The 18,087-nt window shown below is 30.8% G+C and overlaps 2 protein-coding genes across 4 annotated transcripts; one reads left to right on the top strand and one right to left on the bottom strand.

The window, feature by feature from the left end:
- Window positions 1-53: 53 nt before the first annotated feature.
- Window positions 54-8,842, bottom strand: LOC111702391 (lipase 3). 3 transcript variants are annotated; one of them, XM_023474058.1, is made up of 10 exons: window positions 8,697-8,842; window positions 8,268-8,328; window positions 6,986-7,092; window positions 5,660-5,751; window positions 3,732-3,833; window positions 1,939-2,003; window positions 1,554-1,657; window positions 1,392-1,488; window positions 764-856; window positions 55-325 (listed from the first exon to the last, which is right to left on the bottom strand). In XM_023474058.1, exons 1-10 carry the CDS (start codon window positions 8,804-8,806, stop codon window positions 173-175), a joined length of 984 nt encoding a protein of 327 aa, XP_023329826.1. In that variant the 5' UTR covers window positions 8,807-8,842; the 3' UTR covers window positions 55-172. The 3 variants fall into 3 exon arrangements, with proteins under 3 accessions (XP_023329827.1, XP_023329826.1, XP_023329828.1); XM_023474059.1 differs by lacking the exon at window positions 764-856 and having other exon boundaries at window positions 54-325; window positions 1,395-1,488; XM_023474060.1 differs by lacking the exons at window positions 55-325; window positions 764-856 and adding an exon at window positions 1,020-1,082 and having other exon boundaries at window positions 1,395-1,488.
- Window positions 8,843-12,606: 3,764 nt separating this feature from the next.
- LOC111702390 (uncharacterized) lies at window positions 12,607-14,888 on the top strand. The gene is made up of 4 exons (XM_023474057.1): window positions 12,607-12,642; window positions 13,524-13,576; window positions 13,994-14,082; window positions 14,246-14,888. The coding sequence occupies exons 1-4, from the start codon at window positions 12,622-12,624 to the stop codon at window positions 14,791-14,793; spliced, it is 711 nt and encodes a 236-aa protein (XP_023329825.1). The 5' UTR covers window positions 12,607-12,621; the 3' UTR covers window positions 14,794-14,888.
- Window positions 14,889-18,087: the final 3,199 nt, after the last annotated feature.

Raw genomic sequence — 18,087 nt, 5'->3', positions numbered from 1 at the left:
GGGCGCGCGCCCGGCGCCCCCCCCCCCTAGTTGCGCCTCTGCAATCAACTGCCATTTTAGCTGTGGTTCAGAGGTATTTTAATACATTAGTAGTAGGCCTACTACAGTGCCCCCTTAAAAAGCCCCTCCACTAGAATTTTATTTTAGAAATTTTCTTCTGTATTCTTGGATCTTACTTACTTGATTTAACTTCTTGAATATAATGAAGTATAGTTGATGTGGAAGCACCAGCAGGTGTGTGATGTAAAATGGTGGGAAGTAATGTAGTGTTCATTTGAGGTTCATCATACCCACACAGAACAAACAGTATATTTGTGCAAATACCCTTAATATATGTGTAAATATGTATAAACTGCAGATATATACTTACTAGCATTTGTGCCTATTTGTCTCCAGGTCGTTTAAACCTTGGGGATTTTAACAAATGTCATATGGTTTGTAAACCAAGTGTATGATTACCTGTTGCCGGCAAACCTATAACAAATTAAGAGAGGTACCAAAGATAAAAAAGGTTACTACCCCCCCCCCCCCTCCTTTAAATTCTACACCAGGGCCCAGTTTATATATTCAGGATTATTGCCCCCAGCCCCCCATTCCCTGTGCTGGAAACAGTGATTAGGTGGTGTCTATCTAAGATTTACAGTTTGGACTCAAGAGTCTGTTTTCTGACAAAGTTTAATGACATTACTGGGCACTTAAGCTGGTTGCATGAATAAAAGTAAATAAAAAAAAAAAAAAACTGAAACATTTCTAAATATAGAACCTGAGTTATTCCCTCATTACAGAAAAGAGAAGCCAAACAGTCAATAATAATGTTATCCGGTAGAAACTCTCCTATTCCAAAGAAGCCCAGTATCATAGGCGGTTTCAAGGGGGGGGTGGCAGTCCATTTTGTAATTTTAGTAAGGTTATGGGGGTAAATAGAACTTTTTAGCTTTACAGGGGGGGTTAATATAGGGGTCAATATAGGGGGGGGTAAAATCAATATAGGGGGGGGTAAAAAAATTTTTTCGCCCTTCGGGCGAAATATTTTTTTACCCCCCCCTGACTAAATTCCTGAAACCGCCCATGCCCAGTATTGACTAAAAGTAGATTTTAACTTACATAAATAATTTACTCATAGAAGTACTATCCCAAAAAAATTTTCCATTTAACTTTTGTATCTTATAGAACAAAATGGCCAATCACTAGGGCACATTTAACTTTATTTTTAAATTCTTTAACACCGTCATTTACCAATTTTTTGTTCTTTTACTAAAATTGTATTCAAAAACAAAGACAATACCCAATTCTTACTTGGATTACAAAAAGTTCTGCTAGATGATGGAAAAGAATCAATAAAAAAGTTTTAAATAATTCTTTCTTACTCAATCAAAATTGAGCTAATCACTTACATCTAGAAGAGGTCCCAGTCCTGCTAACCATGCAATTGGACTCTCCATTGTTCCCACGTAGGCAACTGGAGAAAGCAGATGGGCCAAGCGAACTCTACGGAAAGTAAAATATTCTATTTTTATACAAATTTCTATTCAAAATATTTTTTATGAAATTACTTAGCAGCAACATCTGTCCTGTAGTGATGCATGGCCATGAACCCGGTTGTTCCCATAGAATGTCCAACATATTGCAACTCACTCTTTCCTGATACTTCCAGCACCTATTTGAGTGTAATTACATTTTTATTAAATCACTGTATTTTCCTAATTGTTACTTGTTTACATCTTATATCAACTATAAATTATCCATATATTATCTTTTCATACAGAATCTAAAAATGGCAGGCCATGTTAGTTTTAATATATGATTATCATTTTATCAATTCTAACTTGGAAATGATTATTACGCTGGGAAAAAGATCTCAATGATAATTACGCTAGGAAAAAGATCTCAAGTTGTAAGTTCAAACAGCTTTTTTTAAATTTAAAATTTAAATGATACCTTTTCAATCATTGCAGGTATATCATATTTAGCCATTTCATCCCAGGTAAAGTCCCAGAAACTTCCTTTAAAATACTACTTTCTACTATTCTTTTGTTTTGACAATTGACAGACACTAAAGTTGTAATGATTATTGCTACTCTATGGATTACAATTATAGACATAAATCTTTGGGTTTTAGAGATCAATCATTTGCTCCCTCAGAGAAAGGGTTGTTAACCAAAAACAATAATCTTACTCGGCTGCAAGGTCAGCTTTGACCAGGATTTTCTCTCGTGCCAAACCAAACAATTTTACACCTCCAACAAATCAATAAACACCCTCATGTGCAGAGAACATAATTTTGAAACCAAAATTATATTGGTGAAACATTATTGGATGAAACGTTTTGGGTGAAACTTTATTGGGTGAAACATGATTTGGTGAACTTTTACCACACAGACCACCATATTTTCAATGGAGACCTCATATTTTTGTTGGAGACCCCCAGATTCCCATTGCAGAACCTCATATTTTCATTGGAGACCCCCAGATTTTTATTGGAAACCTCAGATTTGACAAATTTTTACCCTTAGAGTAGGGTTTTCAAAGTTATCCAGAAATTTTTTCCATTTCCATTATGGAAAAGGTTCCGGAACTCTGGAGCAATTTCGTAATGATTTATTCCTGTAAACTGGAAATTTCCCGAATGTTGTTCCGTAATTACAGAACATTCCAGAAAATTCTGGTTTCTGGAAAAATCTATATAAAAATACTATCTACATTATAATAGAATGTGCGCCTTGTTTAGCTTCAGTAAATAGGTTAAATAGTAACTTATAAAAATCACTTTTAAATTGGTCTGTATACAGTATAGTATACACTACTTAATTGCCGTGTATCATGTTCATTGAACTATTTAAAGTCTAAAAGTTGTCCTCCTATTCCAGAGTTTTCTGGTTCACACTCTATTTATATTCTTTAATCGTCTATTTGTTTGTCCGTTTGTATTCAATAAACGTCAAAACAGCTGAACCGACTGAGCCCAAATTTTGTGAGGCAACTCACATGGCCTAAGGGAAGGTTAAAAATAGTTTGAAAATTTGTACGGGTAAAAATATCAAAATTTATAAGTTTTTAATTCACCAATTTAAAGCCTAGTTTTTATAAACTCTTACTTACATGTTTCATAGCCTATGGGATGAACTCTTGAAATATTAAAACTAATTTGTCAAAAAATATTGTGAAACTGTAACTGTAAAATAGTCATGATGAACTATTGTAAAGTTGTAAACTATTTGTGAATATATAATTATAGAACTAAATGCAAATTTAATGTATGTCAACTAATAATTTTATCTTTTAATGTTTTCACAATGATTTCTATGTCTAATGTTGTGTTAAAATTTTCGGTTTACGAAATGGAAACTGGAAATTTTAGGTTTATGTTAAGTAAACTGAAAAAATTTACAGTTTACGAAATGGAAGCAAATTTTACCGTTTACGTAATTTATATCTGAAGGATTACGGAATTTTAAGGTTTCCATTCCGTAAAACAGAAAAAATTCCGGATAACATCATGTAAACCATAAAAATTCCGGCTTCCATTTGATCCAGAATTATCCCGGAATTCTGGTTTACACAACAAATTTTGATCATTCCATTTACAAAATGGAAATTTTGTTCCAGAAAAATGGAAACCCCACCTTAGAGAAGATTTAGAGCAAAGCCAACAAAAAAAATAAACACAGTCGTTTTCGACGAATGCATTGATATAACAAATGTTATTTAAGAAACAACACAAACTGAGCTACCTTCTCCGTTGTCAGGATCTAAAGTTGTATGATTTCTGCTATAGGTGTTTCCACGGTAGTTTCCCAACCAAACATCATATCCAGCTTCAGCTAACATATATCCTAAATATCACAACATAATTAGGACTTTAAGTGTACTTTCAAATTCAAAATCCTTTATCTGATCAATACTGTTGAAGATATTGTCGTTTTTTAGGTTTAAAAGTGTTCAATGCTGATACTTGAAATACGTGCTCCTGCAGTAGAAATTGTCACTATTATAGAAAAACCACAATTAAAAATTAACAGTTTTCAAAATAAATAAACATCTTAGCATGAAGGATCACTTCAAATAAGGAAAATCTACTAGCTTAAAATTTCTAGAAAGTGAAAACTATTTATTTAACACTGCTAAATAAATATAAAAATGTTTAACAATCAAAATCATCAATTTTGAAAAGAAAAAATAATTACAAATTGATAACCTAAAGACCCTCATTGAAAAAATGGGTTTAACATTTTTTAATTGGAATGAATGATGCAACTGATGGCTTCATACATTAACATAAAAACAATCAGTCTTTGAAAATCAATAATGTGTCCAGCCCTAAATAAGATTTTAAAAATCAAATGTTATAATTCAAAAACACATTTGGAACCTTAAAAATGCCTCACCAGAAGCAAAAGTATTATTGAGCTTAAAGTGTCCAGAAATACTAGTTTTTAGAAAACTATTTTTTTCTTCAAAAATTTCCATAACCAGACACAGTCACCAGAAGAACAGTGAATAAAAGAGGAAGTAAATGAAGAAGGAGAGAAATTATGGCAAGAATTATAAAAGTAGAATATTTCAGTATTAACTAGGATTTCCAGCGAACGAAAAATTTCGCGATAAAATGCGAAAATTTTCGGTTGCATTTGGCAAAATTTCTCGTTTTTTTGCAAAAATTAATGAATCGAAAACGAAGCTATTTTTCTGATGTCTATTAGTCGTTCTTAATTCTATATATTAATTTTGTTTTAATCCATCAATTAGGCTGGCAGATTAAATCCCTCTTTCTTAAAATTTAGTCTTTTTTGATGAATTTTAGCAACTTTTTCGCTAACATTTTGGATTTATTCTTCAAAACCCTAGTATTACCTGTAGGTAGGGTTGTAAATTAATTGTTTTTAAAATAATCTAAAAACCTATAGTTTTTTTTAAATGTCAAAGTTTTATGACAATTAATCTTAATGAATGTTGTCTTAACCCTATTTCTACTTTTTCCTGTAACTAAATCTTTGTTTTGACGTAGGTTAGGATCTTTAAAATTTTGCAAAAACTTTTGCATATTTGAAGCTGCATGGTCCAGGGATTTTCAAAAATGCATAATTTATCAGTTTTTGGAAATTCGAAAAGTAGAGCATAAGAGCTTTCTAATGATGTATCATTTGTCATATTTGAACATCAAACATTGGAATGACCCCCACCCTGGGTTAAAATCAATTGTTTCCTTTTTTGTTTTTTCTTTGTCGTTTTTTAAACGAAGTGATGGATTTTCAATATAGTGGAAATGATCCATCCATTTCTGTAGGGCTGCTGATATTATTCAAGTTGTTTGTTAATTTTTAGTTAAAAATGTAATTTTTTTAGGAAGCCATTCAATTTTAGTTAACGATGGAATGTTCGTTTAGTTAACAGTATTTTCCATCATACTAAAAAGTTACCATTAATCCTTTACAATCTCAAAATTAATAACAGCGTTAAAAGCGGACATTTTATTTTTTAAGTTTTATGCAATTTTTAGCAGAAAAAAGGAAGTCATTATTTTTTTAAAACAAATATTTTTCGCTTTTGTTTACAACGGAACTTTGCCCATGGTCCTAAATACCTGTGACCAATTTATAAGAAATTCATCAATAAAATAATGATAAATTGTTAAAACGATGTTATAATTAAAGTTATTTACCTAACCCTTTCTCTGGAGTTGACATCACCCAATCAGCTGAAGAACAAAGTAATCCATGCTGGACCAACACAGCTTCTCTCCCAGTTGGGTTACTGCAGTATAGAAAATTATTTTTTATCCTATTAACCTAGTGCATCAGTAGCATCATATGGCCAGTCAGAAGGAGATTTATTGGTTAAAACTTCTAAGTTTTTTTTCTTCACAAAACAAAGTAAAAATGTTCGCAGGAAAAGTAATAATATACAGCTAAAAACATTATTTGAACCTGGCAAGTGGGCCATAGCTAGTACTTATTAAAAGGTATAAGTTAACAAACATATAATATTTAAAGTAAAATCCAGTCAGAAAAAAGGAAATATACTTGGCTAAAAAGTGGATTTATGAATGTGCAAGTTATCATGGTAATTCTCTAGTTTAATTTTGATTGAAAAACTTTAAATTTCACATCTTTACTAAATATTTTCAAGTGGCCTTCCATTTATAAAGAGGCATGTCCGATTCACAACAGTAACCTTCAAAATTTTTCCGGACAATGACGAGGTAGATACCTTCATTTGTATAACTGAAGATTGAGCGCCGCAGGCAAAGAGAATAGAATATATATTAGAGAGGAATTTAAAGAATCTCTCGGTATGAATTTTTTCAGTCCCTTTCAGCCTGAAAGGGAGTTCAAAGTGTACAAATCATGTAAATGTTCACAAATTATGTGCAGTAGAGTACATTAATACAGTATGTTCCCTAGACTATTCATTTCAATTTTGAAATTTTTAAAGCTGTTAAATAAACTTTATAATGAATTAGGTGAATAAAAATCATCATTTGATTTATAGTTATAACTATAATTATAGTTATATAAAATCATCGTTTGTAAAGTGAAAGCCATAGAGTCTATGTGAAATGATCATTGGTCAATTATGAAACCAGCCAATTTCATAATTTGGTTTTCTTTCAACATTAATTTTAGTTTTTCTATAAAATGATATTCCAGGGCCCAAAAGGTTAAAGAGCATAAATATGTGAAGTACACCTGCAGTATGGAAACAGTACAACAAAATGGACGTTTTACACTTTTTTCTAGTAAATTCCACTCTAATATCTATTATATTCTCTATGGCCGCAGGAGACTCGAGGTTACAGTGTACACTCCGTGCTGGTGTACACTCGCCCGGTTTCTTGGCACTCAATTTCCTGCTTTTAAATAAGTATCTACGAAATCCTTGATCAAACAGAGGTTTATAGGGTATCATTGTAAATCAGACATGCCACTCTTTAAATGGAAGGTCACTTGAAATTACGCTTACAGTCCCTTAAAGTGATGAGCCTTACTTGTTTGTTTTTCCATAAGGGATCCTATGAAGTGCCAAGACATAACCATCCTGGGTTGTCACATAATAGGTCTCTACAGGATATCCTTCAGATTTTATCATTTCTTCCTAAATTCATCTTTATTTTCTTTCAATAATTTTTCAAGCACATAAAGCGTCATCACGATAATCCCAAGTAAAATTGTACTTAAGATTAAAACCTAATGTGTTTCTATCATAAAATCAGTTATTGAAGTGCTTATGTGAGAAGAACAAATTGTTGTGAATATATTTTTACGGATAAATTTGCTATTTTCAAACTTGTGCATAAAATCAAAACCAGAAGTTGTACTGGAAATTGGAGACGGGCACATTAAATTTTTTCATTTCATTTGTTCATTGTTTGTAAATAACCGATTTTGTAAGTTTTTTTCTTCAACTGATCAAAAAAAAATTCAATATCGTTCATTTTTGTTTAGAAAATTCGTTTGCTCATCAAGATAGTTTGTTCATTAAAATTGTTCATTTGGTAAAAAAATCATTCTTTTTATGTTTCTCTGAAAAAACGATAATTTTCTCATTTGTCTGAATTATCCATTTCAGTTGTCCATCTTTTTCTTCTAAATGAACCTTTTTTTTGCAAAAAATGTCGCACAAATTTTACCTTATCTTTCTGTCTAGTTTATCAACTAAAATTTGACATTATGTTTTTTATTCTTAATCTTAAGAAAGGGCTTTTTGAAAACCACATAAATAATAGCTGAATTAGAGGTTTTGATTTATGTTGAAATAATCATTATTTTGTCATGAGCATGATGGGATTGAAACAAGGGATGTAATCCATCGTCTTTGCAATAAAGAAACAGATCAGGGTTCAAAGGGAATCTGGGGTTTAGGTAAAGATCGAATGGTGACATACAGTACATCGAACAATTGTGTATTGAGGCATCCGTATGTCTCCAGTGTACGCAGATCCTGTTTACAGTTTTTCTCGACCATTAATAGCATGAAGCAGTGCTGATAAACATTGCATATTATAACATATAAGAAAGTTTTACAGTCCTAAAGTGTTGAACAATGCCATAAACCTAAACAAATTTCCTATGGACACAACTAAAATATACTTTATCGAAACAAAATGGGATTGTAAGTCTTGCCTCGTAAATTATCTTATACAGCTTGATATAACTATGGAATGATATAAGAGCGATATAAGAGCAATCTTTAAGTTACTGTTTAAATCATATCATTAACATTAAAAGTCGTCATTGTATTCCATAGTTTTTTGGGAACCACTGTCATACCACTGGAAGATTGTGCTTGATATCAGACTGATGCTTCATTCCTCTTCTACTCAATGGTAACCTGACAGCGAGATTTTTATCAATTTATATTTAAATGCTTAATTTTTCTTTTTCTATAAAGTTTCTGTTGGAATTGTATCTTAATCCAAGGAACTGTAGATGTAATTTCAAGTGACTTCTTTTATTTATAGGATGACGATTCACAACAGTACCCATATAAGCTTGTCTCATCTAAAATGAAATCCTTGTATAGATTGTTTTTTAATTGTGATTTCTAGCGGATTTTGGCACCAGCTATATAAATATATAAATCTTCCATATATTATTGACCGTTTAAAAGTTTAAAGGAGACAGTCATGAATTTGGCATAGAACTATTCGCATAAAGGGTCACGTGAAATTCCGTCTACAGTCCCTTTAAATAATTTACCGACTATATGCAGAAACAAGATCTTGTCCAGCAGTGTTCTTGTTATCACACCAACCTCCATTAACTCCAACAAGAAAAGAAGAATAAATCATTAATAGATAAAGCGCCATTTTATTTAAACTGGACAATTTTGCAGGTGTTCCTCTTTATTTATTGTGTTATCTCTCATTGTTAAAACTCGTCAGCAAACAAATTAAAATAAAAGTTAGGTGCATCCAGAATAATTTCATTTCTGATAAATTAAGAAAAATAATGTTATGCAATTTTTGACGCAATTCAATGTCAATACATTTATTCTTATAAATTTTAATTTTCATTTTCATTTGCTAAACAATAGCAATAAAATTTTAAAAAAAAAATATTTTTCATACTATCTTTTTTTTCATCTTTTTCATATTTTTTTATATTTTTCATATTTTCATGTTCTCATATTTTTCATATTTTTCATATTTTTGGCTTATATTCTATATATTTTCATATTTCTATATTTTTCAAATTTCAACTTAATTATTTAACAAATGACAGGCCGGAACACATGTACCTACACACCAAGAATCAATCATAATTTTAGCCAAGGAGAAAACATGGATATGAAAAAACTAATTTTTCACATAATTTAATATTTTAATATTTCTATATTTTTCATATTTCAACTTAATCATTTGGCAAATGACAGGCTGGAACACATGTACCTTCAGAGCAAGCATTACTCATACTTTTAAGCAAAAGAAAAAACTATTGATAAATGATTTCTAAAATTCTAAACTAAAATAAAATTGTGATATTTTTGTCAAAATGTCATAAAAATAATATTTATTGGAGTGGGAGGGGGGGGGGGCTATACTAAGAAATTATTGTATTTTTAGGAAAAGTTAAATTTTGAACATGTGGCTGCTCCTTTTATTTTACTGGGTATTGGAGTTGGAATTGTTCATTTAGGAATTTGAAATATGGAAATGGAGCGGATCATCATTCTTATCAGAAAAAGAAAATCATTTTTAATTTTCATAATTTTCATGTCTAACAAAAAGATAATGCTTGAACCCTAGAGAGTAAATAATAAATATATCCCAATCGAATTCTCTTTAAATCAGTTCAATTTTGATTTCTTTCTTTGCAAAATTAACCTGTCCAGAGTCCAAAACTAAAGAACAAAAAGTTTTGACTTAAATTTTAAGTTCATGGTTAAATGCTACTTCTGACTTAATTTAAACCTGAACTTTAACCGTGTGGTTAAATATTTAAACCTGTGGTTAAATATTTAACTCGCCGAAATCGACGAGTTAAAATTTAAACACAAGGTTAAAATCTTGAAATCCCGCAATCCCTATTTGTCTATCATCATTCAGCAATAAGCGGCATTCAACTAATTACGATATATTTAAAAGTAAAAACCTTGATTTAACAAATTTCACGTTTTAGATTAATTAATATTTGCACGTAACACCAAAATACGGTTGTAACTGGAAATATTTTAAAGTTAACTAAAACAGCTGAATAGCGATGGTTACGTAATATTCTCCATAAATTCTTTTCTCTGATTGGTTCAGATTTTTCCCGGGAAATTCAAATTTAAAATTGAGAAGGTTTAATATTTAAGTAGCTATTCATTATTTTACAGAACTTTTAACCTCAAACTTAAAGTTCGCACATTCTTTAGTTTTAGACTCTGAAGCATGTTTTGGTTTAACAAAAGTCTCCTGAAAAACCGAAGCTATATCGATGCTTGTTGTTTGGTTGTAAAAATGCTAATTTCAAAATTTAGCTTGATCGTCCAAGCTCGAAAATCTACTGATCAGTATTTGGCAAGTTTCTTAAGGTCTTGAGCTAATATTAATAAGAACATAATTGTTAGTGAAACTATAAGATCTCTCTTTAGATACCAAAGTTCACTTAAGGAGACAAGTATTAAGAAAGTAATGTGGATTTCAAAGTTTTTTTTTATTATGTCCAATGGCATGATAATTTGCCACAGTTGATATTTCAAACATAGATTATTTGATCAACAGAATTCATTGTTTGAAATATCTAATAACCTAACTAAATTAACACACTTAATATGAATAAATAAAATTGTTATTTTAAAGGTGGCTGTAAAATTGACAACATTACATACAAAAATATGTATTTTAATCCTTAATGAATTTTCTTATGTAATCACTTGAGTCCCAATAACAAGAAGAACTTTTAAATAAACTTTCCTCCTTACAACATTGCCATAAACCATGCACTAAGTGTAGCTAATTCCAAGATTCTGTCTAACAGTTCACCAAGCCATCTGGATAAAACCCAAAACTGAGTTCTTTACTCCAACCTTTACCTTCTAAGCTCTTCCTTCCTTCTCCTCAATCCTCCTCAATCTCTACATCTCCCCTCATATCTCTGAAGACTTCAGGAGAAAATGGGATTGGAAGCCCTGTCCCTACTCCCTCTCGCAAGCGTCATCCTAGTCCGAGTTCTTCTCCTGTATACATAAGCTAAAGGACTTTATGTTCAATCAGATGACATATGGACCTATGGAACCTCTGGAATCAGAGAGTGACAACGAGATATTTAGATCCTCAGTGTCAGGAGGATGATATGATAGGTACTTTCCCAAAGGCTTTATCACAAGCAGCAACTTCCCAACAGTGTTTTTCCAAGTGGCAATTTCCTAATTGTGCAATTTACCAAGCTGGGACTTCCAAAGTCTGTTCTAACCGCAGCACATGATTCCCAGCCTGTTCTAGCTGCAGTGCTTGGCCCCCTAGCTCATCCTAGCCACAGCGCTCTGCTCCCTAGCCCATTGCAGCCTGGGTCGCTTCAAAGGCCTAACCTAACCTTTGGGAAATTGCCCTTTGGGAAAATGCACATTTGGGAAGTTCCCATTTAGGATATTGTCACTTGGGAAATCTTTGGGAAAGTACCTTACATCATCAGGAGGACTTGAAGCCAAGATGGAGGATGCACTATTTTTGAATATGTTAAACATCTTTTAGGAGCCTCTTATAAGTCTAGAACCTTTTACCATTTACATTAATTAATCCAAGGTAATTAGGCAAGGAAAGTTAATTGCTGTTGCATATAACCTGCGTACATATTGAAACCAGTTCTCTCTGGGCAGTGTTTGCAAATAAGAATAGATGCATCAGTGTTCCTCTAGTAGCAGAGGAGGATAAAAGCATTTAATTTTAGTTTCCTATGACCAGAATATTTAATTTGCAGTACTATCTATCTTTTCATTATAATTCTTTGAATTAATCTATTAAACAATTAATTATTATATTAATCAATTAAATTTTTTATCAATTGCACTTAATTCACTGTAAACATATAAATAGATCTAATAAATATTGCTTGATGTTCAAATGAGGGTGGGGGTGCAGAGCCGCCACCAACCCCTCCTATTAACATCCAAATTTTGAAAAAGAAAATTGTAATAAAACATTTTGAAGAACCTTTTCTTTTCTGCAGTTACAAGATTTCTAATCATTTGATATTTTAAGATGTTCCATATTTATCCCCTGTATTAAACCACTGTATCCCTCCTGGTTCCCTCTCTATTTAACCACTGTATCCTTTCAGTATCCCTCTATGAAACATCTGTATCCCAATGTATTAAACAACTAAAAGCCGTAGTTATAACCCAATTAGTGATTTAAACATTAAAAACTAATGATTTAATTAATTCTGAAAGCTATTCCAAGTTTTTAAAAATGAAATTTTATATTATTATTTATTTTCCAATGCACCTGTGTCACTATAGAGCAAATAAATATACTCATACAAAAGTAAGAATGTTTAGGTTGGAAACTTGGGGTTAGGATTTCATTCTCTCCTTATTCTATCTATATATATACTTTGCTTGTCTGGGTGTCTGTTTGTTTGTATGCTAGTCTGTCCACTTGTATCGAATAAACGGCATACACTGATCGGGACCTCACATATGACTGATGAATATTTGAAGGTACAAACTGGCTTTGTAAGGTTATAGTTAAACTGAGTAGTAACTTGTTAGGATTCATTTGAGACATATTAAAATTTTTAAAGATCTGTAAATCCTGAGTTTGAGAGCATAGTCGACGTTTAAATTCGTACTTTTGGGTGGATATGTTTTCAGAATTGTTTTCATCTTAACTATTAAATAAGGACGACAAAAAAATGTTAAAAAAAATTCTACTTTAAACTAATTAGTTATTTAGGAACAGGTTCAGAAAATAAAAATTTATCTTATCATCGAAAATAAGTAATCTTGTTCAATAATTAGTTTCTATTTACTCATTATTCTAGTTTCTCATTATTCACAAAGATTTTCTGGAATTATTATTGAAAAGACGACATTTGAAGAATTTGTAGAAATCTGCAAATAAATTCATGGAAAATAAGAAGTTCAATATTTATACTGAAAACGAAATAATTGATTCTAGAATTGATTTATTAACAAATTTTTGGCTTTACAGGTACACAAACAGTCGAAATATCTTACAAGTACTGCTCTTTCTCTCCTTTAAAACTAACAGAGTTGAAAAGTGTGATAGCTCCCCTTACAGCTCTAAGGGAGGGGGGGCACTATTCCCCCTTGTCCCTCCCACTGTTTACGCTCATGCAGATAGAGCCAGAACTAAATGTTAAAGTAGAAAATAGACGCAAAGCGCCATAAAATCCTTGTATATTTAATGTACAATAGGAAAACAGCAGAATTAAAAAAATACTAAATACCCTAGAATTCTTGTATATTTAGATAATAATAAGAAAAAGCAACATAGCTGCATGTAGTTATAGTGACTAGTTCCTGGAAAAAAATACTTAAAATAAATAAGTGTGTTATTCTGAAATATACTTTTTCAGCTAATTGCTAGCTCTGCTGCCAAAAAGAATCAAGAAAATGAGTCTTCAGAATGGTAATATAATATTATTTTAGATTTTTTTATTTTACGTTACATTATGACATTACATTTGCTATATATATTAAACTAATTACAAGGGTTACAGTCACTGAAATTATCTGTTCAAATTTGAACCACTGATGCAAAGTTAAAGATCAAGGAAGGATTTGAATTTAAACCGGCTGTAGGTAGTTCAGCAACACAGCTCAAATTCTTTAAATTTAGGCAGTTAAATCATGTCTAGACCTAGCTCAAATTCCTTATATTTAGGCAGTTGAGTCAGGTCTAGACCTAGCTCAAATTCTTAAAATTTGGGCAGTTAAGTCAGGTCCAGACCTAGCTCAAATTCTTTAAATTCGATGTCTGGCTTTTCTTCTGAATTTTTCTGTACAGTTTAAAGCTCCCAGGCTTTCAAAACCTGAATCCATATAGGGGTGAGGTGGGGTCAAGTTGGGAAGATATCAAAGAAGCAGACTATGGTAGTGAAGAAGTTGATGTGATCCCTGAAATACCGAGCAATGGTAATTTTTTTCTCACAATATTATGAAAGTACTGTAGATAGATACTTACTAGAAATGAGGGTTTAAGGGTTTATGTATAGTGTGGGATATCATTCACAGCCCAAAACTGAAAATTAAAAATTTTAAAAAAAATCAGTGAGATAAAATTTAAAATCATCCATAGGTATCCAGAAACTTATTGACTTGCTTGAACCTCTGAAAACCAGGAAGAAAAGTGTTAGAGAATGTAAATGTAAAACAACTAAACCAAGAGAAGAGGAAGAAGAGATAACAACACTTGAACCAGAGAAAGTATCTGAAAAAAATAATGGAACCATTGACTTGTCTCTTCCATCGGTTGAATCTGGAAATGACTATGGATATCTTGATTACGACGCAGATTTAGATTTGAGAACCAAAGACCAATGCAATGCTAAAACTGAATCTTTCACAGTTCCTTTTTTGTGTTTGGGCAAATGTTCCAAGAGTAAAAAATGTCAAAACTGCCAAAAAATATGTATGTATGATACGGATGTATTTAGAAATGAAAAAACCCATATAAATGGCAAGCTTCCACCTAATGAAAAAAAATTTCAAAAAAAGCTTTGCAATAAAAACAAATGGGTCCTATTAAGAGATTACTGTCATCCAAAATGCAAGAAAGCTTCCGACTGCAAAAAGTTACCAAAAAATGATGGAAAAAATGTACGATGTGAATCAGTTTGTGTTTAATAGTAGGGATAGTAGAGTTTCCAGCGAAAAGGAAAAATCTTTTCGCAAAAAATTTTTTTTGCAACCTTTTTGATTCATTTTTGCTTTACTTTTGCTCGCGAAAAATGTGAAATTGACACCAAAATAAATGCAAAATTTTTTCGAAAAAATGCAAAATCTTGCAAAAAAAAATGGAAATTATGCAAAAAACACAACAATTTCGCGAAAAATAGAGAATTTTAAAAAACAACTGCAAAATATTTTCGCATATTCGCAAAATTTTTGGGAAATTTTTGCATTTTCGCGAATTTCTTTGTCGAAATTTTGCAATTAAGTTTGCAAAATGCGATCGAAAATTTTCACATTTTTTGAAAAAAATTTTGTTTGTTGGAAACCCTAATAGATAGTCTGTTTTTAAACTCTTCTTGTATTTGATAAAAAATATACTTTTGGTTAATTCGTTTCAAATATTTTAGTCTTATATTAGTCTCTTCATAAAGCATATTTTAAGATAAAGATGCAACCTTTCTAATTTCTTCATATAGTATCCCACTTATATAGTATCCCATTTATTCTACATTGAACATTATGTGATCATTGAATCTCTAAATAATTAATATTTAATCTAAACTGATTTTTGGTTTATACAAATATAAATAATTTTTGAACATTTTTGGGATAAAGAAAATCCTTTGCTTTTTATTTAATTTTGATACTGTTCAGTGTTCAGTAGTCAATTCAGGTTATATATATTATTTTAAATTTTGAATATCTTCTACACTTTGTTAAAGGTGTAATATTTTTATCTTTTTTATCTTTATTTTATTTGGTAATACCTAGATATTTTGGTTCATTTTCATTTTTGAAAATCAATCATTTCTATTTGTTAATGACGTAACACTACGAAAATTGTAAAGTTGTTTTGTTCTCTTTTAGTTCCTCGTTTGGTAAAGAAGGATGGAAGGTGGTTTTGATTTAATTAAAATGCAAATATTTTATTTCTTAAAATGTTCTGCCTGCCTGGTGTTTAAAGATTTTCCAGGAAGGTCAGATACCATTATTTTAAACATAATTGTGGAACGCTAATGAACGTTTATTTACAAAATATCTTTTTTTTTTTGCAAATTTTGCGACTTAATCCAATGCCAAACTATTCATATAAATTTCTTTTTACATTTTAAAATATGTTTTCTGTGCACCATTTTATGTAAATAGTTTAATTTGTCGGACTGGAGCACATGGATTGATTATTGAATCTTTTTTATCTTATGAGTCATTTGTTTGCTAAAGTTTCAAACAAATGTCACATGTGATAATCAAACAAGTTAATCCATGAAAGCTAGATGCAGAAATTAAGCAGAAATAATTAGCCCTAAATATCACTGAATTTGAATATGATGTTAAATATGTTTAGTATAAGTACAGTGATTTTTATATTTAATGTTTTATTTTTTGGTATATCTTTATCCTTTTCCTCATTAACTGAGCATATTATCTTTTATACAGTATTCTCTGAATATGATGATAAGCAAATATGCAACTAAATAAAAAATAATACTAATGTGTTCTCAACATTGTGTTTTCTATGGAACAATTGGGCAAGTACAAAGTATTTTTTAAATCACAAAAGTTTAGTACAAACTGTTTCCTACAGAACAATAGTGCTCTCTACAAAACAAAAGGTAAGAACATATTTGTTATCATCAGAACATTAGGTAAGTACTTAGTGTTTGGTTTTGATCTTTGGTACGTCAAATAATATTATTCAACATAACTTTGGTGAAAAATGAGCATATATTTTGGATTGATAGAAATTAAATTTTGGTTTCTTGTAAACATACGGTCATTATTACGTTAATAACATCACTCAACCTAACTTTTGTGAAAGCTGCTTCCATATTTAGGGTTCATTGACGTAAAAGTTTCGTTCATGAACGTATGTACGTACCATACATTTGTTGCTACGTAAAATAACTTTAATCAACGGAACTTTTGTGAAAGCTGATACCTTTAAAAATGTATTATATAACATTAATTTACGTTATTTAACTTTAAATGTAACATTAAATAACGTAACATAATAAGGTTATGTAACGTAACATAATAAAGTTATGTAACATAAAAGTGGGTTAGTTTTTACGTTTCTGGCACGTAAAATAGTGGCGTTAATTAACGTCCTTAAAGGAATGTTAACTAACACTCTGAGAACGTTATTCGTCTTATTGGGAATTTGAAAATTAGTCAAATACTTGGTAAAAAACAATTTCCTGTCTCAAACTGATTAATTTTAGGAATACAAGTTTTAGGAATATGAAACATTTATGTTGACCAGGGTCCCCTTAGAAGCAATTATAAAATAGTTTTATAGTTTGTGACGTGGTGAACTCAGCTATAGGTTTCCCACATAAACACATCGTTATCAAAAGCAATTTTAAAAAATATAATGGTTTTCATTTTTTTTAACAAAAACTTAGTTTTCTTGACATGTTATTTATAAAAGTCAACCAACTCATCCATCACTCCTGTGGTTCTAATGAATTCTTCAAATAAAATTGGCAAAAGTGTTCCTGAGATATGATCCAAACATAAAAACAAAAAACAATCTCTGAAACAGAAACCTTCTTCAAGTCATTGGATTTTAACATGCTATTGCTCTTAGGAAAGCCTTGTGCAAAAGGGAGCAGATTAAACAATTTTTGCAAAGACATTTTGCACATAATTTTGGACAGATGCCTTGCAAGAGAATTTACACATTTTATGTTTTCCTCATTATTTGCATACTCAAATTTGAAGTGTCAAGGACTTCTTTAAAAATGCATAATTTATCATGTTTCGCAAATTTTTTGTTTTCGCACATTTTTTGCTAATTAATTTGATATTGCAATAGATATTAGAAATTTAGCAAATTTGCTAATTTTTTTTTAGCTGATTATTAAAGTAGAATACAAGGGCTTTTAAAAAGTGTATCAAACGTTATAGATTTGTAATACACTATGGATATAGAGTGTCTATTTTGATTAAACCAGACGTCAGCCTGAATAGGGTTAAATTATACCAAAATTGTCAAAATCTGAACAAAAATCTCTGATAATTCTAATTGAAAGCACAAAAAAGGCAGAACACATTTTTTTTGGAAATGCCAGGACAAAGAGTGATTTAGGGTAGTAACGCTAGCATTTTGCTTCTAAAATAAAATTTACAATTAAAACCACTTTTCTATGGGACCCTGTTGGGCAATTTTGGAGATTTGCTATTAAATCTCGACTATTAAAAGACAAGGTTTGAGTAATATTAATCTTTATTAATAAGCACAAG

The sequence above is a fragment of the Eurytemora carolleeae genome, unplaced genomic scaffold (genome assembly GCF_000591075.1).
Source record: "Eurytemora carolleeae unplaced genomic scaffold, Eaff_2.0 scaffold498, whole genome shotgun sequence".
In the NCBI taxonomy this organism is placed as follows: Eukaryota; Metazoa; Arthropoda; class Copepoda; order Calanoida; family Temoridae; genus Eurytemora; species Eurytemora carolleeae.
The sequence above is the reverse complement of the archived record's forward strand: the minus strand, read 5'-3'. Positions and strand labels throughout refer to the sequence as shown.